A 27,257-nucleotide genomic window follows, 5' to 3' on the forward strand; every position below is an offset into this window, starting at 1 on the left:
AGACGAACCCAGGACCCACACTGGCCAGCTGGCTGAGTTACAGGCTCTGATCTGCAGAGTCTCCCGTCCCCGTGTCAAGTGGTTCTGTGCAGGTGCCCAAGTCCAGTGCGCTAATAGTGTTGAGGTTCGTGTTCAGACAGTTGCAGACCGACAGGCCTAGACAGCCTGCTCCTAACACCTCTTGTGCCTTAGGAGACTTGTGCCAGGAAACACCTGCCATCGCTTCCACATTGCCAGTTCCCTTCCCCCCAACTGCTTTTCTAGTCCCTTCACTCACTTCTCACACTAATGATGACAGATGCGCCTGGGAAAACACGAGTTTCTCCTGAGACGACTGTGGGAGGGGACGAGTCCAGGCCTGTGAGTCTACACTTTCCCACAGTGACAGCGCCACACAATTCAGGGAGAAACTTTATTTTAAGCTGCCAGTAGTGTATATCTCTTTGTTGTTAGGTGTTAAATACTGACTGTTAGAGCTGAATAGACTCCAGACTGTTTTAACTGTGGGAAAATGCAACAGCCCCAATGTATTGAGCAAGCATTGCTAAGCAGTTTAATCCTGTGTCAAAACCTACGGGCGAAATACAGTGATCAGTTTTAATGCTTTGTCACCTGGGTCATATGGTATGGATATCATTTACAATTCAACTGGAATTTTAATAGATAATTGTTACTTTTTTGTATAATGCAAAACTAGCAGCTCAATTTCTCCACGTTACGTTGTGGATGGGCATACCTGAAGAATCGGCCTTTTGTGTTTTTGGATAAAGTCAGCACTGCATTTGCATTGTGTGTTGAGTGCTGTGGCTGGGCTGTGTTTCTGAGCGGCTGTGCTGGCTCACTATCGGGGCTGTGAGGCCCAGTGTGTGTCAAACTGCGCTGTGTTCCCCAGTCCTGGGAGAGGAATTGGGCTGCCAGCTTTCCTGGATTGTCTCAAACGCAGAACATGTATGGGAGCAGCCTTGGAGAAGAATAATTTAGGGGTGTACATTCTCTTGTTCTCAAAGTACAATCCTGACTGAGATTGAGGTCCCACACTAATTATGTCCATACCTACAATTCCCATCCGTGAATATGACATTAACTGCGAACGCGTGCCCTAACCTACTGTTAAATCTAACTCTGCATACGTAGAGATGGGCTACAGTTAGATTTGAGGTTTGGACACTTATGTAAAGATAGATCTGGGTTATGGTTAGCTTTCATCAGAAATACAAGTAAAGACAGTAATAACAAAGGTTACATTTATTTATATATTTGTAAGAGTAAAATGTTGACTGTTTGAATCAAACATTGCACTTAAATGAAGTCCAGGGTTCACAATAGGGTTAGGGTTAGGTTTAGAGTCTCAGATTGCTAGTGGTTTGGTTTTCAAAGCCATTATCTTCTGATGGAAACCTCTCAGACCACACCCTCCTGAGCTGGGGTCTCCAGAGAGGAGAGAGACCAGGCGGGGAGGGCGGGGAGGGTGGGGGGGGTTGGTGGGGGGTGTTGGGGGGGGGTCCCATTAACACAGGAAAGCAGAAGGGAGGCTGAGATATGGGCAGCCAAGGTGCGAAACTAGCATCTGCTGGGGCCTGGCTGAGTCAATAGCAGAGTGTGGTGGTTTCCCAGCCTGCACTTCCCCGTGGCACGAAGGTCTGTGCAACTGCAGCATGTCACACATTGCCTCTCCAAAAGCGCCTGCCCATCTCATTAGCTTTGCCCATTTGTCATCCATCAATTTGCGATTCACACACTCATTAAGCTGATGGCAAATTGCACCAGACTTCAAAAACACAGGGAAACAAAAAATCATCAATCATAATTTATAATGAAGCAGAGGAACACTGGAAATATTTGGTCAGACCTCTCCTTTGGACTACTATAGTGGCACTAAGACACACATGAGTCAAACGGTAATGTCACCATTTTAAAGGAAAGAGGGGTCTTGTGGACGTGTGGCTCTGTGGCTAACAGATGAGATTAAAATAAAGCACTCTTTAGAGACATGGCAGGTACAGTAAATTCAATTTTAACGAGCCTGTTCGAACACAATTTGAAAGACCCTGGAAATAAACAGACATACAACAGGTGCCTGGAAAAAAATAGCAGCTTTTTTTGTTTCCTGTTTACCCCCTCGGGCAAGAAACGTTAGCGAACATGTGTCTCTGCACGGGACTCCCTGCTAGTCAGCGCTTTATTTATACCTCCATGGTGTCTGTGATCCCGGTGACGAGGCCTCGGCAGCTGGAAAGCACGAGTCACCGTTGTTTAGGCTCCAGCCATTTATATACATCCCCCCGCCGCGGCATCAGGGCAGATAACAATCACGATGCGTTGTAGTTCGCCGAGTCCCTTTAGGGTGGAGTCTGATAAAGTATGTGGGAGCGATGCATGAGGGTAAAAAGTGAACACATTCTTACAATCTGCTGGATTAAATGTCTCTGTAATAAGCACTTATTCTGAGGTGCTATCTACAAATCATATCCACTTCATCTAAGAATGTATTCAAATGCAGTTTGTCAGCATTTTTGCTATCATCTATTGCTGTTCCCATCCTGCAGCTGTAAATCATTAGCAGTGACTACTAACCAGGCTAGAGCCGAATGTCTACATTTCACTTGATCTGCAGTGTAAAAAAAAAACAACCCCCCGATGTATTGCGACAATGGCCACAAGTTAATAGTATGACCATGGTATCTGAGTCAGTCTGTCTGTCATTGTCTTTGCGTGTGTGTGTCTGTGTCTCTGCTAGGGTGCCCTGCTGCCGTGTCACCAGTGCAGTGATAGAGGAAAAGGCTTCCTGCTGCCAAAAAGTGTCTTGCAGTGTAAAACAGGAAGACTGCGTCCTAATCTGCACTACCATCTGTGACTGCATTTACATCATTGTTTGCACTTTGTGAAACTCTGGCGTTATCTAGTCTTGCGAAGGTCTTCACCTTGGCAGAAGTGGCTTTCACCGACCATGTATCAAATCCAGATCAATAAAAACACCTAAATTAAGGGATAAATAAGGTATACTAATATTGTGCTTCTTAAAACCTCTAAGTTAATGATCAGTTTGAAAATCCTCACCATGAAGCCGCCGAGTGCACATCAGCTTTTCAGGATGCTTATTTATGAGACCTTTACATTTTTATTCGATTTTATAACACCGGGAGGTTGCTTTTGCTTTATTTTCTTGTTTGGGAATGTGATGTATATAGCACGGAGGAGAATGGCTTGCACAGGGTGCTGAGAGAGGCAGGGATGGAGGGCCAGGCTGTGTATCCAGGGCTGGAGACCAGATGGGGGTCTAATCCTTATGAGGGACTAGTCCCAGTCTGACACCAGTAGGGAAACTGGTGGGTGTTGTGCGAAGCTTCTTGGCAACTGGGACATCAGTGAGGCGTAGTTTAGACTGAACCGAATGACACATTACTGGTTTAGTAATCTGGAGGGTGTGGATGAGTAACGAGCATTATAGCGTTGTTTTTTTGTTTGTTTTTTGGGAGCTGCTCGAACTTTGCTTGGTCAGCTGAAGTGTGACAGAAACAGAGTGTACGGTATGGGTACAGCAGCCAGCCCCAGCTGTGTCCTACACTGCAGGACGTCTCTGCAGATGCGTGAGCCACATCAGCATCCAGCGCCCTGCTTACACTACAGCTGTACCAACCCTAATCTTCCACAAGGCTGTTTTTCTTCAGGTAAAAGTCTTAATGAGATTAGGGCTTATCAAGCTCAATGGAAGCAGCTGTGTTTGCAGGATTCTAGTGCAGCTCAATAAGTTTCAGTAGGAGAGGCTTGGGAGGGTTTTTTTCGAGTTACAATCAGTCAGCGCTGTGGCAGAGGTGAAAGACTGAAAGAGGAACAGCTGTTGCCAGTGTGAGGATGATAGCCTTTGAGCTGGCAGCCCACCGCAGCACACAGGTGGGCATATTGCACCACCTGTGTTTTCTCTAATAACAGTGCCACATAAATCTTCCTTTACCTCAGAATGGCGCATTAAGCTTGTCTTCATGATGAGCCGTGTGTGTGTCTGTGCTCGGTGAGGGCGATGCAGAGCCCGGCGCAGTGCGGAGAGAGAGACAGACAGATGGCCTGGCATGACAGACACTTACGCTGCTGTCGGGCCCGTACCAGTCACCCAGCCAGCTGCTCTGGCACAGCGCCACCCTGCAGATGTTCGCAAAGGCTCCCAGGCAACTGACACTGGACCACCCAGCCATCAACTATCAATCTATTTATTTCTATCACTGTATGTCTCTCTCTCTCTTTCTATACATCTATTTATTTCTATCTACTGTTATGCCTCTCTCTCGATCTATTTTTAAACTTGGAGGAGCGTATAACATTTTCTGCTAATTATAAATTATGGAGCCAAACCCCCACCTCCCAACCTCCCACCCCCTCAAAGCCAAGGCATTTGGGTGTGCAAACTGATGCAAATGTTTCAGTTTTTGCCGCGGACTCTGTGTGTTTTATGAGGTTGCTCATCTCTCCCTGCGCTGAAAGGAAGCTCTGTTCGGAGGGTCGCACGTTGGGGCCCGGGGGTCAGTGTGAAAGGCTGTGAAGTAATGCGATCTGCGCTACTCTGTCAACGGGCAGCTTGTTTTGCAGGCTGACCTCTGCGACGGAGCTGAATGTCCCGTGGCAGAAACTTGCGTATGTTTGTAAACGTTGTAAACAAGCACCCGTGGCGTGAGTCAGGAATCAAACCCTTAACATGTGGGTAAGTCATGAATATGTGGTAAGTTTGAACGTATTTGCACATACGGAACCGCCTGAAACCTCTGTTTTGCCCCAGGCTGCTAGTGTGTAGTGGGGCACCTCCCTGCACAGGAACCCTCCCTCCACACGGGGGGACACTCCTTATTTCACAAAGACAATTATTTCTTTCTACCTCAGATTCATTCATGGATGCCAGTAACCTGCAGTTTGTTTGGCAAATGCTGAGCAAACGTGTACATGCGGAAATGTAATCAGGTAGCTGAATGTAATTTAAACACCCCAAAGCTCTGACACTGGCTCCTGTAAGGGGGGAACGTTTACAGTGTGTACATTTGCATACAGCTCAATCTGTGAAACCCCTGCCAACACCTAACGCCCTGCATTCTCAGAATCTTCAAAATGGTGGTTTAGAACAGCCAATAAATGAGTAAATATGTTTTAAGATTGATCAGGGTAAAAAATAGAAAATAAATGTATGCAATTACCGGTTTTGTGATATAGACTAGCAGTAGGTTTTGTTTTATTGGAAATTGCATTAAAAATTGGGTATTTAACACATAGGGGAGAAAGATAAGTATTATTGTTTTATTTTTTCCCGATTGCATTGTGGAATTATTGGGATGGTTCATAGTGTTATGCTTTTGTTTCTGTATGTATATAGACAGGCGTAGAGTGCGCCAGAAACAGTGACTAGGCCTCTCTTTCCTGTGTAGATCCCCTTCCTAGCCCCCTCCTCCTTTGTGTCTGTCTCAGTGAGCTACACAACAGGGCGCAGGCCAGTACAGTCGCCGTGTGTGCGGGTTTGTCATGAATGTCACAGCTGTGTCTTATTGTGCCTAATTGAATGGATTAGTGAGCCGGTGCCAGGAGGGGAGGGGGACTCCACGTGAGGGGCAGTGCGCGTTACAGACGGCACGGGGACAGAGAGCCGCGCCTCCCCGGACACCCTCGCTCACCCCAGGCCCAGTGTCGATTCATGAGTGAACATCCATGGCAAAGTCTCCGGCACAGGTCAAGCTACAATCTTCTGCAATGTCATATAAATGGTGTGTGGGTCTGTGAGCGCATTTGTGTGTGTGTGTGACTTAGATGCGAAGGGCCTGGCAGGGGCAGAGTTCTTGCCTTTGCGATTTCAAAGTGTGTGTGAGAGTATATGTGTGTCACCGCTCAGGTCAGAGGTGGCTGAGAGAGCTGTCTTTGCAGCAGACCGGTGGGGGTGCAGTGTGCTAGGGTCAGTGACGGCCCCGGGGGTTGGGGGAGGGGTCAGGGAAGCCCAGGCCGCATCACCTCTCGACAACAATGCCACAGGCCAGCTGAGCACTGCTTTTCTGTGGCTATGACAGAAGAGGAGAGTGCCATGGTATGCAAACAAACAGAAAATTAAGATAATGTTGGTCAATATGTAGAAAGACAGTTTCAAGTTCACTTAAATGATAAACAATGCACTGAATGAAAGGTGTTTTAAGAGCACCTTACTGTTTACATATGCCTTGTATTACCAAATGTATTACTCCTTTAGCCATTCCTCCTGCAATTACATTTTAAAAGCAACAAAAAGTCACCATTCTAGTTCATCCCAGAGGTATTCTATAACACAGGTCAAGGCTTAGTTCAATCCCAGCTCTGAGACGTGGTGTTGAGTTAGTTAGGAGGTGTGGCGCATATTTTTCTCTTTACTGTGAATCTCTTGTCCTGAATCTGTTGTGGTCTGCGTGGAGAGTGTCTCTGGGTGTGCAGACACAGCGAGGCTGTCATGCTGCTTCAGGCGAGGCCAGTTGCCGCCTCTGAAGAAGGGGGGATAAGTGTTCGAAACTATAAATACAGGCACGAAGCCAGGCTTGATGCCACATCCTGTGCGTGTGTAAGCTCTGGTGGCGGCAGGGCCCCGTACAACACACCAGGCTCGGGCCAGCCCAGAGCCCAGAGCCCAGACTCCCCTCAACCCACAGGAAGTGTCTAATGCCCAATAATAAGTGTCCCTCAGTGTGACATCAGAGCCAACGCTACTCCTGGGTCCTGTCGGTTTAGAACGCGGGTTAAACTCTGTCCTGTCGAGGGACCTCAATGTTGACTTATATAGCTAAAAGTGAGCTGTTAGTATATACTTTAGCTACTTTGAAATGTAATCTTGCTCATTTGTTTCCTTTTTTTAAAGATGGTTATAAGAAATGTTACTTTTGTAACCACTGGATTGCAGATATCTAAACTGTTCCTTCTCTAACCTAGCCTGTCAAATTGAGCAGGGCCCCTTTAAGGCACATTAACCAAGGGAGGAAGTGGTAGCTTCTCCTGACAACGGTTGGCAGGGAAGTCATTAATAATAAGAAACATTTCCTATCAGAAACCATATTTAAGACACACATCTTTACCTGGTATGTTTTAATCAGTCCTACAAAATACTACTTTCTAAATACATAAAATACCAAGATTGGTTGCATTATGTGTAGATATTTCTGTAGTTGTCCAGTCAGTTTATCATGAATACAAGAACACATTTTCAGAAATGAAAATATGATTTGTACCTAAAACAAAAGGCCTTTAAGGTGTTACCCTTTGTCATTCATTCACATTTATTTATCACATAGCTCCATCTGTGGGCCATTTGCTGTAATGGTACCTGAGAAATCCCTCAACAAATGTAACAGGCCGTTTCCATTATTATGACTTGAAGTGAGTGATTTTCAGTTACTGGTGGTTCATTCTGCTCATTCTGTTATTCACCTTCTTTAAATTGTAGACTTGGCCATCTCCTAACCTCCAAGGGACTCGGATTAAAAAGCTGCGTTTTTTATCGACATTTGAAAAGGATTCTGTCCTCAGAGAGAGTTGGAGATGATGGCAGAGTGAGTACCCAGTGGCTGTACAGGGGGCTGAGCGAGGGTTACTGGGACCCTTATCACTGGCGGGCAGTGTGTCATCTATCCCGACACCGCACCCCCCCTCTGCCCGTTCTCCTCCACCCGAGGGGGGGGGGGGGGATCAGCAGCCACTCCGTGTCAAAGCAATTAGGCTAAACACATCCTCTCCACAGAAACCAGGGAATTGTAATGGCGCCTACTGCTGTGAACTTAATAGGCAATTTGCAACAAGAAAATAGAGAGAGAAGGGCGGTGTGGGGGGTATGATTATCTCAAATGCACTGTTGTTTCTATTTATAGGACATACAACAAACGCCAATTAATCTCTAGTCCTATCACATCCACTGCACCCCCGAGACACAAAAGGGCCCCCGAGGAGCCTAGCAGAGTGGGTAAAAATATCACCTCGAAGTGGGTGTGGGGTGTGATATTCTAGTGCTGTACTGCTGCCGCCCTTTCTGTGTCACAGCTATGAGGAGACAGGAAGGGGCTGCAGTCTTTTTTAGGCTCAGCGGGTCTGAGTGAAGACCAGAATCTAGTCTAGAGCTGTCTGTCGATCCGTCTGTGGGGGTTCTAATGGAATCAATGTGGAACTTTAAAGCCATAATGAAGCTAATCTATGTTTCGGTGAATGTCTCCCTGGTCCCTGTACTACTAGATCAAAGCAGTAGTTGTTTCTTATAATGGACAGCGAGGAGATTTTGCAGACCAAACATGTGTCACCCTCAATGTGTGTGAAAGAGTGTGAGGTGCCTCCTTTTAGACCGGCAAGATAAATATTGTCATTGGATCGCAACAAGGTTTAGGGAAGGTTACTAACTGATGTAAACCTTCGTGAATATAGTTTACCCACACACATTGGTAAAGAGATGTGTTTGCAAAGAAGTCAGGCTTTACAATTACCACTACATCAATTGCTGTGCTGTGCAAGAGTTTATAATACAGGAAAAGGTGGTACCAGTCATTAGGGGGCTCAGCTCAGAGTATACATACCCAGACACATGGCTACAGGCCAGGCACAGACAGCTGATGCAAACAAAAACTTGGAATCATTTCAATCTGGCCCCAGCTCTGGGAATTCAATCCCTGCTTTTAATGAGGCTTCCTCCCTGCAGTAATACAATCCTCCATGGCGTTAGAACTCGGACCAACATACAGACTCAAGTTTCGGTCTGAAATCAATCATTTATCTGTGAAGTGATTTGGATCATACCCACTGATGTGGCCAATTCATGCCACCACACACACTGATTATACTGCACCAGTGCTTCCTTGTACTGATTTTTTTTTTTTTAAAGGAAATTTAAAAAACAAATACATGTAAATTAATTTAACAAAATAATAACAATAGAATACATGATAGGAGGGTGAGATTTGTTACGGGTGTGGGAAAATGGCAGTCCAGTCTTGTGTGGTACACTTCACCCCCACTCACAGCCTGGTAGTTTTGTGTGCTTTGGCACTACCCACCCATAGATACACCTCTGCCCTGTTGAGAAGTAAACAATACTGCCATCTTGAAGCCAGACTTGGTACAGCAGCGATTTATCATCACAGTTTGGAGAATTGCTAACAGCAGTACCTGATAACCCCGTTTCTCTGTCCCTGGCCACTGTGTGCTATATATAAACTGTATGTAGACAAAAATGTACGATTAAAAGTATACAATAAGAAAGGTACAGCTAAAGATTAGTGACTTGAACAAAACAGCCACGAATTAGTTGGTCCCAAGAGCTAATTTACGTATTACTGTTGTTCAAGATGTATGTACCCTGCAGTGTAATATAATGAACGTTGTGGCAGCTTTCCGCTTACTAATCTGATCGGTGGCTCCATCTGTTTCCCTCGTGTGATGGCAGGCTGCAATTGTCAGAATCCAAGTTGCCGAAGAGGTATGGAGCATCGTCACCCATGCCTTCCTGACCTCCTCCCTCACCCAGCCCTCTATAATCCAAGGGTAATCTCGTAAATCCCCAAGACGGCGCTGCACGGGGGTCTGCCGAGGTCAGCACTCTGCGATGGGCATGACCGTCTGAGCCGTGCCCACAGAACACAGAGGGTAACTGGACTGACAGGGGCAAGCCCGGGAGAGATGCTCCCTCACCACACTGTGTGGGTTTGAATACATGAGCGGGGCTGTGAAAGAGGCTCAAATCCACTCGCCTTTAAAGATCCTTGGTTTTGTTTGTTGCGGATGCGATAACTGTATTAATGCAGGAGGAATCAATTTACTGCAAGACACGTTCAATTGTGTTTGCTCCTCATTTCTCAGCAGTCGTTGCACCCCAAGCACAACAGACAGAAGGCGTTTTGCCGTTCTTTGCTCTGTGTGCCCGAGTGTCTTCTACTCAGCCCTCTGTTGCTGCACAAATGCCAGTTTCTTGTATTTTTTAAGATTAAAATATGACTCCATAGCTCTTTCAATATTGTCAGGAAGCCCCTTCAAAAACTTTTCAGAATTCCTAAAAGCCTCAAATGTATTTTTAATCCTCAGCACTGACGGTATTTCCCCATCATGTGCCCATGAATCACAGCCCTTGTTCATACTGCTATTGCACAATCTCCTTCTTCAAAAATAAATATGCCCTCTACAGCATAAGAATAAGCAATTCAGTGTTTTTCTCAAATATTTATTGTTTAAAAAAGTTCCTCGCATTTTGAAATGAAACATTTAATCTCAAACATTTTATACAGACAGCGCTCTATAGAAAATCCCCAGGTTTACACACCAGACCTACAACAATGTGTCCCTCTCCACAGCTTACAGCTCCAGCTTACAATCATTGTCTGTGGACAGGTTCATTGTGCTGGCCTTCCACCCCGCATCGTCCGAACGCAACCAACCTCCTGCCGGTCCGCAGTGCCGGTGCAGTCAGGGCCGCAGGTGGAGGTGCAGGACGTGGATGTCCGGGCTGCTGTACTCGGGGTCCTGTTTCTCCAGGGGGATCGCCTCAGACTCGAAGTGCCGCAGCAGCAGCTGTCCAGCATTGGGGAGAGAGGCCAGTGAGCGCTTCCAGCAGTGCCACTTTTACACATCTTGTGGAAACCAGCAGGGCAACCATTTGCAAAACAAACCATCAAAACAACAGGCAGCTAGGGTCAAGGAACCACCCTACAGACCCAGCAGGTTGAGAGAAGCACTCACAACTTCAATACACCTGCTTCCGAGGGCAGATAAATAATGCTCCTTTCACCGACTCCAAACTCTCAAAAACTAGACTCAGTGACAGTCACTGCCGAAAACCGGAGCTCTGGAAAGGCCCACTGACCTCAAAGAAGCGCTTCTCCACCTCAGGATTGTGGCCCATGGTGCGTTGTTCATAGCAGCAGATGATGCAGGTCTGCGGTCCAGCCAGGCTTCGCAGAGTCATCACCAGCGGCTCCAGAGACTGGGGGCAGAGAGACGCACACTGCCACAGTGGCAAACAAAACAGCAACACAAGCGCATGGCGTTTGCGCTCTTCCAGCAAACAAAATCAAATATATCATATCATAACGATATCAGGATCTTTAGGACTCAGGAAAATCTCATTCTGACAAAACTGCTACAATTTGGTACCAAGACTATCCTACCTGCTCATAGTAGATGCAGTCGGCCATCAGCAGGAAATCAGGAGGAGGTAAAAACTCAGCCACATCTTCCCCCCTTCACATGAAAGAATAATTTATATATATATATATATATATATATATATATATACATACATACATACATACACACACATACACACACACACTAATAATAAATAAAATGCTTTTATAAGTGATGTTGCTGTTGTTGATTTACTTGCCTAACATATCTCCTGCTCTCATCACAAAGAAAACGTGCCGATTTAAAATGCAACAGTATATGTGGCCAAAGCGGTACAGCACAACTGACGTTACAGTGTCATATCTCATACAGATGGAAAATCAATGGAGCTGTCGTACAAACCATTTCAGTACCTTGGCTTTGACAGACCCAGAGCTGACCAGGGCCGCATTGTCCTGGATGTTCGTCTCCAGCAGGGGCTGTAAATCCTCCAGGTCTGTCACAATCACATGGGCTCTGAGGGACACAAGAAGGGAGATTTACATTCTCCAAGATGAACAACACTAACCCACTCAGTCCTGCATGAGATGGATAGGTCACCCCCTCCATTTCATAAATCAGGAGGATTAATAAATCACACCCGGGTTTTTAATAAGTCTGCATTGAAAAAAAGAGAAAGGGATAACTTTCTCAGGTGGAAAACAGACCTATTTTCCATTAATTAAAACCTGATAATTATCTGCTGAAATCTCTGCTGGATTTGCTTGCTTTGCATGTGATGTGCCATGGAAAAACACAACAGAAACCTATGAGAGGAAATGAATGACACCCAGGACTAAGAAAATACTGTAGATGATACCCCTCTCCAATACTGTTCTCCCCCACTGCACTGGTGTCATTAACGTTTTGTTGTTAAAATAGGAGAATAAATAAAGGGGCATTAAACAGGACAACCTAAACAGCTAGTTCATTAGGTCAGCTTATCCATATTCCTCAACTAAAACAATAAGCAGAATAGGCCAGCCTGGTACTAGTTAATCCAAGCGTTACACAATCACAACTTTAAAGAGACTTGAAATGCATGCAACACGACTTGTGAACTGTAACCGCTGCAATGGTCGCGCATTCACCCCAGAGTGGCCGCCATAAGACCCACGACTCCGGTCCCGGCGCCCAACTCCACCACGGTTTTGTCCGCCCAGGTGTTGATCCCGGCGGCGGGGTCGCAGAACTGCTCCGTCTCCAGGTACTTGGAGAGCACGATGGCCGCGTCCCACACCACGCAGCCCACGTCGCCCCGGCTGCACTGCTTCACCCGCAGGCAGCCGCCGTCTCTCTTCTCCACCTCTCGGACGAAATAGCCCTCGTCTCCGGGCTCAGTCGGGAGCGCCGCCATCTTGTGTCACATCTCCCTGGTACTCGGGGTAGATCGTCTCTCTCGGCGGCAGTAGAGGGCGCACTCGCCCCGGTGTCTGGTCCAGCCCCTCAATCAACTGCTCTAATGAGTTACAGTTTGTGATGATACTTTGTGAGCGTGTGACAGTAGGTTTTCATGTATTTATTATTTATTATGTCTATTATCTGCTGCGCATGCGCTGGGTGCCTCGGGATATTTTTAAACTCCCACCGGTCCGTCCACACTGAATACCCGCCATTGCGTTTGCCTCTCTGTCTGTATCCAAGATGTTTCGCAGCAGTACCGAGGAGGCTACGGGTTACAGCTCAGCTTCAGGCCGCAGTTCCCCGTCCCCTCTGGACGCCCCGGGCCCAAGTCAGCTGGCCACGCCGGGGTCTTGGAGTTCTTCTTCCCCCGTGGAGCGGTACCTGGACTCGGCAGGTGGCCGCGGCCCAGCAGACAGCTCGTCTTCATCGGGGATCAGGACGTCAGGCCCGGCGCTCAGCAGAGCTACTGTAGCTGGTATTATTATTTATTATTTCGACGTCTAGTTTCTAAAGACTGGGATACATTTGATATCTACATATACACCGATCAGCCATAACATTATGACCACCTGCCTAATATTGTGTAGGTCCCCCTTTTGCCGCCAAAACAGCCCTGACCTGTCAAGGCCTGGACTCCACTAGACCTCTGAAGGTGTGCTGTGGTATCTGGCACCAAGACGTTAGCAGCAGATCCTTTAAGTCCTGTAAGTTGCGAGGTGGGGCCTCCATGGATCGGACTTGTTTGTCCAGCACATCCCACAGATGCTCGAATGGATTGAGATCTGGGGAATTTGGACGCCAAGTCAACACCTTGAACTCGTGATTCATCAGACCAGGCCACCTTCTTCCATTGCTCCGTGGTCCAGTTCTGATGCTCACGTGCCCATTGTAGGTGCTTTCGGCAGTGGACAGGGGTCAGCATGGGCACCCTGACTGGTCTGCGGCTACGCAGCCCTATACGCACCAAACTGCGATGCGCTGTGTGTTCTGACACCTTTCTATCAGAACCAGCATTCACTTTTTCAGCAATTTGAGCTACAGTAGCTCGTCTGTTGGATCGGACCACACGGGCCAGCCTTCGCTCCCCACGTGCATCAGTGAGCCTTGGACGCCCATGACACTGTCGCCAGTTCACTGCTTTTCCTTCCTAGGACCACTTTTGATAGGTGCTGACCACTGCAGACCGGGAACACCCCACAAGAGCTGCAGTTTTGGAGATGCTCTGACCCAGTCGTCTAGCCGTCACAATGTGGCCCTTGTCAAAGTCGCTCAGATCCTTACGCTTGCCCATTTTTCCTGCTTCTAACACATCAACTTTGAGGACAAAATGTTCACTTGCTGCCTAATATATCCCACCCACTGACAGGTGCCATGATAACGAGATTATCAGTGTTATTCACTTCACCTGTCAGTGGTCATAATGTTATGGCTGATTGGTGTATTTACCCAACGAATTGCATCGTAATTTGACCTTCTGCTGTGTGCCTATTGTGTGTGTTGCACTAACAACACTGTCTTGTCAGACTCCTGCTTGGCAGACAGGAGCTCCAGCGAGGGCTGGGTGAGTGTGCCCAACCTCACCTCGGGTCACAGCAACTCCTCGCCGGGGTGTGCGGGAACCCCTCGCCTGCGCCGGACCCCAGTCTCCGCCGCAGCTCACCGGGCCGCCACTGCAGGCTATCGCAGCCGCACTCCCCAGACCGATCACACTGGTACATTGCTCACTATTATTCTGCTTATGGGCTTCATTTTATTTGAGGAAAAAGTTCAAATGACACCAGTTTTTAAGACATATAAAGGAGTACTCTTAGTGGCTCAAACTAGAATGAGACCATAAAAAATGTTGTGCCCTGTTGGGTAGCTCTGCTTTCCCATGTGCAGCTGAGAAAGTGACCCTCTGCCCTGCTGTTCTTCTTATCTGATAATTAAGATCTCTTCCGCAGTGACCACCAGCTCCTCGGTTTCCTCCAGCTGTGTGGCTTCGGTGATTGTGGCATTGGTGGAAGGCCGTGGCCTCGCCAGGGGGGAGATTGGCATGGCCAGCATTAACCTCAAGTGCCCAGAACTCATCCTCTCCCAGTTTGCTGACACTGGGACATACGCCAAGGTAAGAACACATACATCAGGGTGGAAAACACTGAAAAATGACTTGCAAATTATATAGGAACCCCTCAACACACCCCTCTTGTTATCTTCCCCAACACAAGTACTTCAGGATCCAGTGTCTGGTGTTAATAATGGAGCATTGCTTATAAAATAATTAGTGAACAAGAAAATGTAAAAATGGGATTACATTGTTTACTCTTGGAACAGAAATTGATATTTGAAAATTATGCAGGAATGCTAGACTGTGCTAAGTAACCCAGTCTCTGTTCTCTTATGGTCTGAGTGCCTAGGCCTTCATCCTTCTTGGGTTGTAAAAGCAACCTATAGTTTTGGCCTTGACATGCAGAATTAATATGGGATTCCATTGTTAATTTTGCTGACATCTAAAGTTCAGCCCCCTCCCCCCTCCAGATTGTGACAAAGCTCCACATCTTATCTCCCCTGGAAATATTAATGCCTGACACTGCAAGTGAAAAGGGCAAAGGGACAAAGCTCTACAATCTCATCACGGAGAACTTCCAGGTATGTGTATTTAGATCTCGAGACAGCGATGGCAGGGGACAATTTTATGTACCCATGTTTATTTGCTTACATTTCCAAACCCGAGAGCTACGCTATATCATATGATTAAATTGGATATGTGGTGTTTATTAAAAGGATATTGAAATAAATATGTTATCTGCCCATGCTTGCGCCATTTTTATCTGGCCTTTATTTGATTCCTGATAAGCATCATTCCCTCTTCCAGAATGTGGCCTTGCTTGCCATTCAGAGGAAATACTTCAATGAGAGGAAAGGGCTGGAATACATTCAGCAGCTTTGTGCACCTGAGTTCAGCACAGTCCTTATGGAGGTGCAAGCTAAGTATGCTTTAGGACTGCCAGGGAGAGTTAAATATTTTTAGGCTGTTTCAATCATTGTCCTCAAATGTTTGCATAGCATACCCAGAGGAGTCCGGCTTCCAAATAATCCTGTTAAATGCTCAGCCATTATGACAGCTTTTACATGGAACAGAATGTGAAAACACGAGTAAAAAGATGTTGGAAAATGTAAATAGACCTTTTATGTCCCAACTCAACAGAACATACTGCTCCGTTTCATAAAACCTTTCATTTCCATTCTGTAAAGTGTTACCAGGGACATACTGGATGAACAGGAGAAAAAAAAAAAAAAACATAATTTGAAAGCCCTGACTTTTTTTCCCCCTGTATTTCTTCAGATACTATTGTCTTGCTGCGGCAGCATCTCTACTGAAATACTTTGAGTTCATCCAGAACTCGGTGTACGCGCCCAAATCCCTGAAGGTGAGTTTCCGAGGCAGCGAGCAGACGGCCATGATCGACTCCACATCGGCCCGCAATCTGGAGCTGGTGGTGAACAACAGGGACCCCAGGTGAGCCTCCGTTCTTTGTCAGATTACAAAGGGAAACACGGGAGAGGTGTGAGAATGTGGTGCTACACTGCTTTATCTGGTATTTTTTGGAAAAGATCCCTGTCGTTTCTTTATATTCAAACAAACTTAATTTGACTACTACTGAAATTAAATACGCTTGTCATTTGCAGTGCCAGTACAGGATTTATGTCTAAATACAGTGGCATTAGAAAAGTCTGAGCTGATGAAGATAATTGCTGCTGTTGTCTTGTGTTGAAAGTATTATTATAGACAAGAAGTAAATTATCACAATTCTATTATCATCTCTGGAAGCACTATAATTACAGTTAAATAAAACGCATACTTTTCCATTTCTGTTGAAGTCTGCACCATGATCTCTTGGCATTACAGTAATGTATTTTGATAAAGTTTACATAAAAGTGTAATGATTTCTGCACTAATTATTTCTGAAAAATCCCTAGATTGAAAACTATTATTGTAAATGTATATAATATTCAGATTCCCTGAAAGCGGCACCTGTGTGTCAGTCCTAGGCTAATCCCTCATCTAAATGATGAGAACAGTCCATAAAATGCTACATTTACACTGGACAATTGTTTTTTTATTCCCTGGGTTCATACTCTCACTTTGTCATCCGTTTCTGTTCTTTTCCATGTGCCGTGGAAGATCTATTTGCCCTTTAACTGCTGTGGTGAAGTCTTTATACACTACTGTCCTATGCTTTGGTTGTCTTAATTCATGCCACTGTACAGGTAAAGTCTTACAATGGTTCTCCTGTCTGGGCAGGAGTGAGCACACGCTGCTGGGGGTGCTGAACTATACCAAGACGGCCGGGGGGAGTCGCCGCCTGCGCTCCAACATCCTGGAGCCCCTGGTGGACGCCGACTCCATCAACGCCCGCCTGGATGCAGTGCAGGAGCTACTGCAGGACGAAGAGCTCTTCTTTGGACTGAAGAGTGGTGAGACTGGGGCCTTCAAAAACCCACGTTAATTGACCAACAGTGACTGGAGTATATGGGGGTATCATCCCAGGACAGTTTTCTGGTGTCCCTCGCAATTCCTGCACCAGAGAGAAGTTTCTGATTGAGCTTTCAGGCATGCATCTGTCTTCCCTTGCCATCCAAATGTGTACATTGCAAATATAGTCCTCTTTATTTGTGCATTAACCTTCCCACACATTTGTGTAACATTATTCTTTATTCTCACTATCTCTGAAGTCTGATTCCTTCCTCCCGCTGCTGCTTGGCTGTGTGCTGTCATTGTGTCTCTATTTTGCAGCAATAGGACGCTTTCTGGATATAGACCAGCTGCTCTCTGTCCTAGTGCAGATCCCCAAACAGAAAACGGTATAAGTGTGGATATTATAAACTTCATGTCTAATAGTCCAAGGTTAATTAATGAGGAAGTCCCAGACTGCAAAGTAGTAGGGCAGCTTTCCCGGTGGTCCTTGCAATCTTGTTCTAAAATTGATCCCTGACCGTTTTAAATATATCTTCTTGTGACTGGAGTAGGTTAATTGTTTTTGATGTAAATGTGTTAATAATTTTTGCTTCCTGTAAGGTTTTCATGTAGTGAAAAAATGATTGAATTTAGACCAAAGAATGAAACCGGTTGAAAACTAAGACCATTCAAATAAAGACCCCAGTAAATGGGAGACAGACCTGTAGATGGACAAAGTGGGCAGGGGTGAGTGACCGGGATGTGGTTGTGTTGCAGGTTCAAGTGGCAGAGTCGAAGATCATGCATGTGATTAATCTGAAACATACGCTAGAGCTGGTGTCGCCTCTCAAGGTGTGTGGCCCCTCGTTAAGAAAACGTGTGTGGATTCGAAGCAGGGTCGCTAGGTAGACACAAGTGAAAGGAAATTGTTAGGTCAGTAGGCACAGTCTGACATCACGCGTCCAGAATTGCTCACAAGAACCTTTTTTCACCGATTTTAAAGAAGAGAAAGAAAATGCCTTCCTGTCATCTGCCTCTTTTCAGTATTCAGGACCATTATGGACAGCTGTGTTAAGATGAGAGGAATTCCACTTGTTGTTCGTAGCGAAAACTAATCCTGATGTCTTGGTGTGACAGGCCGTGCTGAAGAAGTGTCAGACTGCCCTGCTCAAAGCATACTGCACTTCACTGGAAGACAACCGGTAATTCAGCTCCCACCATACCTGATGTAAAGCTCTTAATGAGAAGGGCAAGAGATAAATAGCACAATAAGATGAACTTGTGTTCATTCCTCTGTGAACAAAGCTGCAACATAAACTGATTGAGCATTATTGTTTTATGGTGTTTCTCCTCAGGTTTGATCGCATCCTTGAGCAGATCAAGACCACGATAAATGACAACACCTCCTACATGAAGGGAAGCCTCAACATGCGAACGCAGAAATGTTACGCCGTGCGTCCGAATATCAACGAATTCCTGGACATCGCTCGCCGCGCCTACACTGAGATCGTGGATGACATAGCAGGTCTGTCTCTCCTCCACTGACATAATTTCTGTCCGGGGTCTGGAGTGAGTGACATTCCTGATTTAAGAAGCGTATTTCTAGCCAGACAGACAACCTTTCATATAGTAGCCCTGAAATAAAGAAAGAAAGAGATTGTTTTGTTAATTACATTTTTAGGGATGGTCACCCAGATGGGAGAGAAGTATGGTTTACCCCTGCGCACCAGCTTCAGCACAACGCGTGGATTCTTCATTCAGATGAGGCTAGACGGGCTGGGGTTGCCCAATGGACAGCTTCCCTCCGAGTTCATGAAGGTAAACTGCCTTCTTTGACCGCAGGAGTTCAGGGAGGACGTAGTAGAAGGACATGACCAAATGGCAAAGGCTTCATGTGATGTAGATAATAAGAAGTCCCATCCTATATGATCCTGACTAGATATCTGAGCCAGACGTTGAGTGATACTGCTGTCTCCAGCTTGGGCCTCTTCACAATCAGCCGGGCTTGCATGCCATCAGCTCACAGTACACGCTGTTGCTCTTTACTCCTGCCAAACACACAAAAATCAACTCCCTCAAATGTGCGCATCCTGCTATACAGTGCACACCACATGGCAGATCTCTTTCAGCTTCCCGACTTTGTTTACTAGTGCAAGACACTTGGTGCAGAATGTGTGTCCCTGCTGAGCCGGCTCACAGACGCACTCGCCAGCTGGGTATTTCCAGCAAACACGTCAGCTGTTAAATGTCTGTTTAGATCATTTAAATAAAAAATCATCAGTTACTGGGTGACATTATGCAATTCTGTAATATTTAATTTATTTGTGGTTCAATTAACAGAATATTGTCCTAAGTCATTAATATGTGTATGAAGTATATGTGTCGACCCTTTTATCCTCAGTGGTTTTGATGCTGTTTTTGTACTGCAGGTCACTACATTTAAGAATAACTACAGCTTCACCACCGCAGACATGATCAAAATGAACGACCGGTGCGATGAAGCTCTGAAGGAGATTTTCCACATTTCCTATGTGTACGTCCACTGGCAGAAAACAGGCTCACAGCTGATATCTAATGAATTGTAAAACTGCACACGTATTCCCAAGGAAGGTCATAATATTGCCGGGCTGCGGTGACTCCTCACACGGCTTCCTGTTGTCCTCAGGGTCGTGTGCCAGCTGCTCGGCACCGTCCACAAGCACGTGCACTGCTTGTACAAGCTGTCTGACGCCGTCTCCATGCTGGACATGCTGCTGTCCCTGGCAAACGCCTGCACCATCTCTGACTATGGCAAGTGCTGCCCACTGCTACCCCCGGTACCCCAAAACTAGCAGGATCTAAAACCGTATACACACGCCTTTCCCAGCATCTTTCACATTCAGACATTCCCATCAGCCTCGTGCAGACTGCCCTCTGTCTTTAATCATTTGCTGCATAACTAACTTGAGACGCCCCTCACCTGTGTTCCCTTTGAAGTTTTCAGTTCAAGGAATTTCTAATCTGACACAGGAAAAAATAAATCCTGCAGGTGTGATGCGATCAAAAACAGTGAAAACCCCAAAGATGGCTGTAAGATTTTGTACTGAGAATGTGTTGGTGTATTTTACAAAGAATATACCTGTAGTGGATACGTATTCTTTGTTGATGATCATTAACAAAACTAAAGCTACAATCACAGCAATCCATATCTTAACTTAATCCTGAAAAGTGTCCAGTACCAAACATTGTGACATTGATCTTCTTTGGTGTCACTTTAAGAGGATGAGCCCTGATTGCCAGACTAATTACATTTTCTTTGTGGCCCCAAGAGCTCGAGGTGCTCAGCCCTGCCTGCAAGTGTCAATCTGTCAGTTCCTATCTCTATTTTTCCCTTTTTAGTTATGTTTCCCTGAATGCCCAAGCAGTAATGGCAGGCTTGGGCACATCCCACACCACTGGGGTGGTGGTAGTTTAAAGCAGCTGAGGAATGTGTGTCTGACTCCTTGTCTTCTGGCTGATAAGCAGACTGCTTCTGTTTTGAAGTGCTTCCCCTCACTCACTTTTGAAGCTGACTTCACCGCACAAGCACCAAGCAGTGTGTGTGTGTGTGATTTTTTTTTTAATCTGATTGTTTAGTTCGTGCTGAGGAAAATCCTGGTTTGCTTCATATGATTAATACTGAAATCTTGTCTGTGCAATACAATTGAGGGCAGCAATAGGAAAACTAGATTACGAAACACAAAATGATCCTCAGGGTCACTATAATGCCACAGCTACCCTGACAATCGAGGACACAGAGCATCAATCATGCGGTGTCTTGAGGTGGAAGCTCTTAAAGTAGGTTGGGAACATCGTGACAGTCTGGGACCTGATTGTTGTCTTTGCCCATATCTCAGTTCGTCCAGAATTCACAGACACTTTAGCCATCAAGCAAGGAAGGCATCCCATCCTAGAAAGGATCTCAGGCCAGCAGCCCGTCTCCAACAGCAGCTACATCGCTGAGGGCAGCAACTTCATCCTCCTGACCGGCCCCAACATGAGTGGCAAATCCACCTACCTCAAGCAGGTGGCACTGTGCCAGGTGCTGGCACAGATAGGTGGGCAGTTTCACTCTCCACAATAATCAGTGTAGAGTTAATTTGTATATTAGTCATCCCATCCTACAGGTCTTGTCGCTTTAAAGTCAGTTTGCATTTAATGTCCATTAATTTCTTCGCACTCGTCTCTTAATGAGCACAAGAAAGTCATTGCTACTATTGTCACAATATATGTGAACTGCAGCATTTAGATGAGGGAGCTTTTTGTCATGCAGTGTGTGAACAGCAATTGACTCAAAGCTTATGAAAAATTCCCTTGTACTTCTGGTAAAGCATCTGCCAAAACAGATGTCATTACACAATAAAAGAAAATGGAAACGGTTACATACAAAGCTTTTTCTATTTCAGATTTTCTGACTATTTGATATGCACCCTACAGGCAGATGCAAAGTATCTGAATATTATACTGTTGGGAAAGTTTGAAGTACTCTACAATTGTGAGGCATTTTACCCATTCTATAGATGAGAAAGATCCATCCTGTCTTTCCTAGGATCCTATGTCCCTGCAGAATACGCCTCTTTCCGAATTGCAGACCAGATATTCACTCGGATTGGGGTGGATGATGACTTTGAAACAAACTCATCTACCTTCATGGTGGAAATGAAAGAGGTACTCATGATTTCGCTTTTGTGAGTTTATTTTATAGTCCGTATTGTCATTAATAGCTGCACTGACATCATAATAAACAATCCCAACTGAGGTTGAGATGGCAACACCCAATGCTCCATCTATGATTATTGTAAACTGTGAATATTATATACTTAAAATGCAGGATACTTTTAATTGTTTGTACAATGATAATCAAACATTCCTCCTAATCTGTGCCCAGCTTTCAAATTATATAAACCGAGCAAATGGTTGTTATTGTGACCCAGCTGTAACTGCCTGAACAAGACCTAACTGGCGAATATTAGAGAGTAGTGTGTGTATTCATCTATGCTGTTTTAACTAAAGGTGTGTGTCTTAGCCAAGGGCGTGGAACAATCATTTCCTGATTAAACAAACGGGCATGGTCTCACTGCCTTGCTGAAAGTGTGCATCACAGCTGTGTTTCCCACTCTACAAACAGTGCTGTGCTCCACCCCTGCCCCCAGCAGCACTGTCTTCTTACACACCAGAGATAAAAAATAATATTCTTGTGTGTTCTGGATCAAAACATTGGATTTTTCTTTAAAACAATGGCAGAGGATTAATTTTACTATATTAAAAAAGTCTATTGATTTACATGCTCTAAAGTTTTCCTTTTGTATGTGTGTTTCCTAGATAGCTTACATTATCCATAATGTGAGTGATAGATCTCTGATCATTATAGATGAGCTGGGAAGAGGTACAAGTGCCGAGGAGGGAGTTGGCATCTGTCACGCTGTCTGTGAATTTCTACTCAACTTTAGGGTAAATATTAAAAAACTAAAATCTGCTTAAAAGACACTGCGTTGTGATTGGATCATTTATTATTCAGAGGCTATCTGGCTGTAATTAGTATGCAGTATATTTCCTAGTATGATGAATTTAATCCCTTTTAATTTATAATTCTGTAAACACAACCTTTGCAATTGATTTCCGATTATTTGGCTATGTAACAACAATATTGTAAACATACAAGCGATCTTTTGGAATATTTGAAGGCCAAGATTGAAGTCTGATGTAATTTCTGCAGCACCTTTTGGGTGATCAATAATTTAAAGACTCTTCTATTTGCAAACCATGTGCGCTTTGATGCTGGCTTCGTTAGAAACGCCTCCCCATGATTACCTGCTGACCTAGTGTGTGAGGTGGTGATGTGCTGTGTTTGACGCCTCTGAAAAGTGGCCAAGGAGTAAAAGCCCTGGGACTCCCTGCAGGCGTTCACTCTGTTTGCTACACACTTCCTGGAGCTGTGCCAGTTGGAGACACTCTATCCAAATGTGGAGAATCACCACATGGAGGTTCAGCACAAACGCAGTGTTGACGGCAACACGGAGAGAGTCTCCTACACCTATGTGTTCAGCCGGGGCTGCTCCGAGGAGAGGAATTACGGTGAGAACGTACTGCTTTGCCTGCTGGTTACGTTTAGGTTTCATTTGGGATAAAGCGCAAGGATGTATATGTTAGGACATGTATTTTTGGTTCAATCACCCAATTGGTATTTGAAAATACATTTTAGAGCTGATTTGTTTACAAGATTTACAAGTTTAGAGTTCAGACTCGGATTAGAATTGGGGTTGAGCTAGGGTTATGGTTCATCCAGTCACCTAGAATTGGGGTTTTGGCTAGGGCTTATAACAAGATGTGTCTTAACCCCTGTCCTAACTCAATCCCTACACAGTATGAGATTTACTTCTCCACCTGATCCTCAAAATTGAAACCTTCCTCATACTTCCCCAGACCCTAATCAAATTATTTCAGTGTAAATAAAGATTGAGTAGGTAGTAGAAGTGTACTCAAATGGTATATCTCCCAACATCTGGGTTACAGGAGTGTAAGCAGATCTATCGAAAATCTATTGCCTTAATGTGTATTTTATTAAATTACATTTCATTGTGAAATGCACGCTTATTTAATTGTACTGACAGTGATTTATTAGAGTGAGTGAATTTCAGGGCTCAAGGCTGCCGAGATCACGGCACTGCCACCTTCCATAATACAGGAGGCGAAGGAGATCACCTCTCACGTCAGCAAACAACTATGGGTAGGGCTCCCAAGATTTACTCGGCATTTAAGGCATTCCCTATTATTTTTTTCCAATTGTTTTTTAAGCAAAGTTAATTGTGGAGTCTAGGAGCTCTTAACAAAGACAGGCCTATCTTCTCGCTCTGACTTAGAGTCACCCCTGTAATCAAAAACTTTCCACCTTTCCTCAATGAGCAGAATATGCTGCATAAAGGATGTATGTTAGAACATGTATTTGTAGTTCAATCACCCCATTTGCATTTGCAAATATGCTTTAGAGCTGTGTTTACAAGACTACAATAGACTCACTCATCAGCTTAGCATACGTTTTTTTTTTAAATAAAAACTAAGACACTATTGTATGCCAAGACCTGTAAGCTTCCTGATCCCCGTATTGAGAGTTTCTCAGCTGTCACCTGTTCGGTGGTTTTTCACTTTCAACTGACAAAGACAACGTGCTTTGTCATTTCAGGAGTTCTTGTGATATGCCAAATTCTATGCATGGATACATTTTAGGAAATCTTTGCTATTTGCGTGACCTCCTCCCTCTCTCTCCGTCTCTCTGTGGACCTCTGTGTACTCAGGCGAGGCAGCACAGCGACCCAGAGACGCTGAGACAACGGGCCGTGTACAGCCTGGCCACACGCCTCCTCCAGACGGCCAGGAACTCCCGCCTGGACCCTGACAGCTTGCGCATCTACCTGAAGGGCCTGAAGAAGCACTATCAGTCAGATCTCCAGGCTGCGCAGGAGACGACATCCATGAACACAGAGGAATGACCACACAACGACCGGACACTACAGAGCGTTTGTCTGGACACATCAGAAAGACCGCTTGGTCACCAAGATCAGGGTCCAGTCAGCTGACCTGCTTCGTTCCCCCTCCAGGCCTCTGCAAAGCAAGTCTTTGTTCCAGCAGGTTTCCACAGGTTGCTTTCTTGTTGCGTTGTCATTAAACATGAGCCAGCAACTGAATTAAGAGTCGTGAGAAATTATTGTGAGAAATGCTTGTGTATTTTAGAGAGCGGGGGAACATTACATATTTGCATCCTTTTTAGAACACATCACCCTGCAAGTGAATCCGTGCAGTTATTTTCATATTGCATTGTTGTGTAGTGTAGAAACAATGTTCAAGCAAAGTGTGCACTGTACAATATTTCTTCTTATTCTGTCTGGTGTGGTGGATCTGAGCCTGTGGGGATGTCCTAATAAAGCTTTAGATCAGTATTGAATGGTCGGCACAATTGCATCAAAATGAATAATTTCACAGACGTAGCCTTAACGCGACGAGGAGGACTCCACCCTTTTTCGGGAGAAGCCCGGCCTCCCTCCGCTGTCCCGCCCCCCTCGCTGACCTGCGCTCCTGCATTGTGCAGCGCCGGCCCGCCCCCGCGAAACCGAAACAGGCTGGAGCTCAGAGACGCACGGCGGGGCAGCCGCAGACCAACACCGGGGGAACAGCGCTCCAGTCACCACCACCACCACCACACTCTCAGGTAACTCCTGCCGGCTTCCCCCCCAACCCTCTCCGCACACACATCAACGCGTCGTGTCGGGCACTTGTATCGCTGAGTCAGTACCGAAGCCCCGGGCCTGTCCAGTAGGCAGTGCCGGAGTAGTAGAACGCAAGACCGGGACTGAGATTTCAGGAGAGGCGGCGGCTCGGCCACAAGGCCTCGGAGTGGCTCGGGTGGTCTTACTCTCCGGTGCGGCGGGGGAAGAGCACGTTAGGACGACAGATGGACGGGCAATGAAACGCCGGCTCCGACTTAAGTATTTTTCCCCCACTTTTCTTCCGTGCATCTTTGTGAAAGACGAAGCCGGTGTTTCATCCAGCTCTCGTTTATATTTACGGGGTTTAAACGCCGACCTTTCGCCCAAACCATCAATAACCTCGGAAGCACTATCCGTTGTCTCGGCGGTAGCGAGGAGTAAATGTGGTAGAGCGGTTGAGTGAGGCCCATTGCATCCGAGGAGGTGTCCCCTCGCCCGGGCTGAGCTGCACGCCTGTCCCGGAGCTCCAGTGGAAGGAGCTGTGCAGCAAAGTAGTGCTAATAAAGTCGAGGAGGCGTTTCATGGTGCATGCATGTGTATGGCCCTGATTGCAATGAATGCCTACGTATTTAACGGAGCTCTTTCTTTTCTCTCCTCCCCGCTCACCCGTTTTATATAACCAACCATGCTCAGTTCTTGTAATGCAAATGATGCAATGCCCCCGCTGTCAAATGAAACTGGCCACCGCTCCGGCCAGCTCGGTTATCATTGTCTCGGATGCCTGCGCTTCAGTACACTTCTGGTTACTAATTATGCCGCTGGAGTAGGGGAGGGGGAGTTTAAATATTATTAACCGGAATAATGGCCCAAGCTATGCGATGGCCTCATGGGTACGGTGTTGGAATAAGCCCGAGAGGTCAGCAGCAGGAAGAGTGGTCGTGTAGCGCAGACTTCCGCCTTTCTGCGCAGATCTGCACAATCCCCCCGCTGCCATTGGTGGAGCGGCGCAGACGTGCGGAAATCTGCGCTACACGGACACGATTTGGGCTTCCCGTAAAGAGCAATCGGTGAAGGAAGTTGCTGTGATCGTCAGCGCCTCCGTGAGCGCTCTGCGGTACGTGCAATCTGTAACACCAGATCATGAAATATTTAGACTACTACGGCAGCTAATACACTGTGGGCACCCTCATGCGATTGGATGCACAAAATCCCTAGACCCTCTATATCCAGTATGAATATAAAAAGGGGATGCACTCTGGTGTGTTTGACAGATGCAACGCTATTTGTGTTGTGTGTTTGTTTCTGCATTGGATCAACATATGTTTTCCAGTTCTTAAGTGCTGGGTAGCTCCTGTTATTGGTGAAGGTAATAAAACATTGAAATAAGACTACCACGACATAGTGATTAGACCCTTCTTTAGGTTTTTGGAGATGAAGGGTCTGGTATGTATATAGAAGTAAATCCTATGTGTGTATTCTAATATTGCTTTAACAAGTCTACCCATGCAAATTTACGCCCATCCAGTGCCTGGCATTGGCATGTGTACAAGAGTCTGCAGCTTGTCAAACCTGAAAGGACTTGGAGCTGCTACAGAGAGGCTTATTTTCCGTCACCGAAAAAGTTTTGGTGGTGAACATCGGAACCCTGTACCGGAGCTTGACTGCCATTGCACTGCCATTCACCACCTCAGCATTAACTGGTCTTCCCTGCTAGGCAACCCATGCATAGGTTATTAATATCCCATTACTAATTGGCGATGAAATGTTAGGCAGTATGTTAGCCCTGGGTAAGGGCATCTGCTAAGGAATAATAACTTTAATATATTGCCTGAGCGGCTTGGGGCTATCTTGCCAAGCTTATTTGTTTTGCAGACTGTTAATACAACTGAAAAGGTCCTTTTGTGATGTAGTGGAGATTCTGTGAGGAGCTGTGGATGTAATGTAAAAGTCAGTACTGGAGTAGAGTTACTGTTTCCAGGTGAAAGGTGACGGATTCCTTCATTTGGATTAGTTGCATTTCTGCCTCTTGAGAGGTTTTCATTTGTTTTAAATCCCAGAAACATTTGGCTTTCAGT

At 45.8% G+C, this 27,257-nt stretch overlaps 3 protein-coding genes across 8 annotated transcripts in view; 2 read left to right on the top strand and 1 right to left on the bottom strand.

Annotated features, from left to right (window-relative positions):
• Window positions 1-10,164: 10,164 nt before the first annotated feature.
• Window positions 10,165-12,545, bottom strand: vcpkmt (valosin containing protein lysine (K) methyltransferase). Of its 2 annotated transcripts, XM_066694573.1 has the most exons (5): window positions 12,213-12,514; window positions 11,485-11,598; window positions 11,124-11,196; window positions 10,820-10,939; window positions 10,165-10,527 (listed from the first exon to the last, which is right to left on the bottom strand). In XM_066694573.1, exons 1-5 carry the CDS (start codon window positions 12,476-12,478, stop codon window positions 10,423-10,425), a joined length of 678 nt encoding a protein of 225 aa, XP_066550670.1. In that variant the 5' UTR covers window positions 12,479-12,514; the 3' UTR covers window positions 10,165-10,422. The 2 variants fall into 2 exon arrangements, with proteins under 2 accessions (XP_066550670.1, XP_066550671.1); XM_066694574.1 differs by lacking the exon at window positions 11,124-11,196 and having other exon boundaries at window positions 11,496-11,598; window positions 12,213-12,545.
• A 36-nt stretch (window positions 12,546-12,581) lies between these two features.
• Window positions 12,582-24,663, top strand: msh4 (mutS homolog 4). The gene is made up of 20 exons (XM_066694575.1): window positions 12,582-13,000; window positions 14,049-14,237; window positions 14,469-14,632; window positions 15,043-15,153; window positions 15,380-15,495; window positions 15,851-16,024; window positions 16,811-16,983; window positions 17,303-17,370; window positions 17,741-17,815; window positions 18,101-18,165; window positions 18,319-18,488; window positions 18,645-18,781; window positions 19,393-19,496; window positions 19,629-19,753; window positions 20,839-21,039; window positions 21,531-21,649; window positions 22,304-22,432; window positions 22,882-23,056; window positions 23,620-23,708; window positions 24,274-24,663. The coding sequence occupies exons 1-20, from the start codon at window positions 12,766-12,768 to the stop codon at window positions 24,466-24,468; spliced, it is 2,814 nt and encodes a 937-aa protein (XP_066550672.1). The 5' UTR covers window positions 12,582-12,765; the 3' UTR covers window positions 24,469-24,663.
• A 363-nt stretch (window positions 24,664-25,026) lies between these two features.
• The window catches only part of ktn1 (kinectin 1), a 31,164-nt gene continuing 28,933 nt past the window's right edge, over window positions 25,027-27,257 (top strand). For 4 of the 5 annotated variants that reach the window (XM_066694568.1, XM_066694570.1, XM_066694571.1 and 1 more), the window contains exon 1: window positions 25,027-25,184. The gene's annotated coding sequence lies outside the window, so the exon portion shown is untranslated. The remainder of the gene's footprint in view (window positions 25,185-27,257) is intronic. The other variant, XM_066694572.1, reaches the window with a different exon arrangement.

Source organism: Amia ocellicauda, chromosome 21 (assembly GCF_036373705.1).
Source record: "Amia ocellicauda isolate fAmiCal2 chromosome 21, fAmiCal2.hap1, whole genome shotgun sequence".
Lineage (NCBI taxonomy): Eukaryota > Metazoa > Chordata > Actinopteri > Amiiformes > Amiidae > Amia > Amia ocellicauda.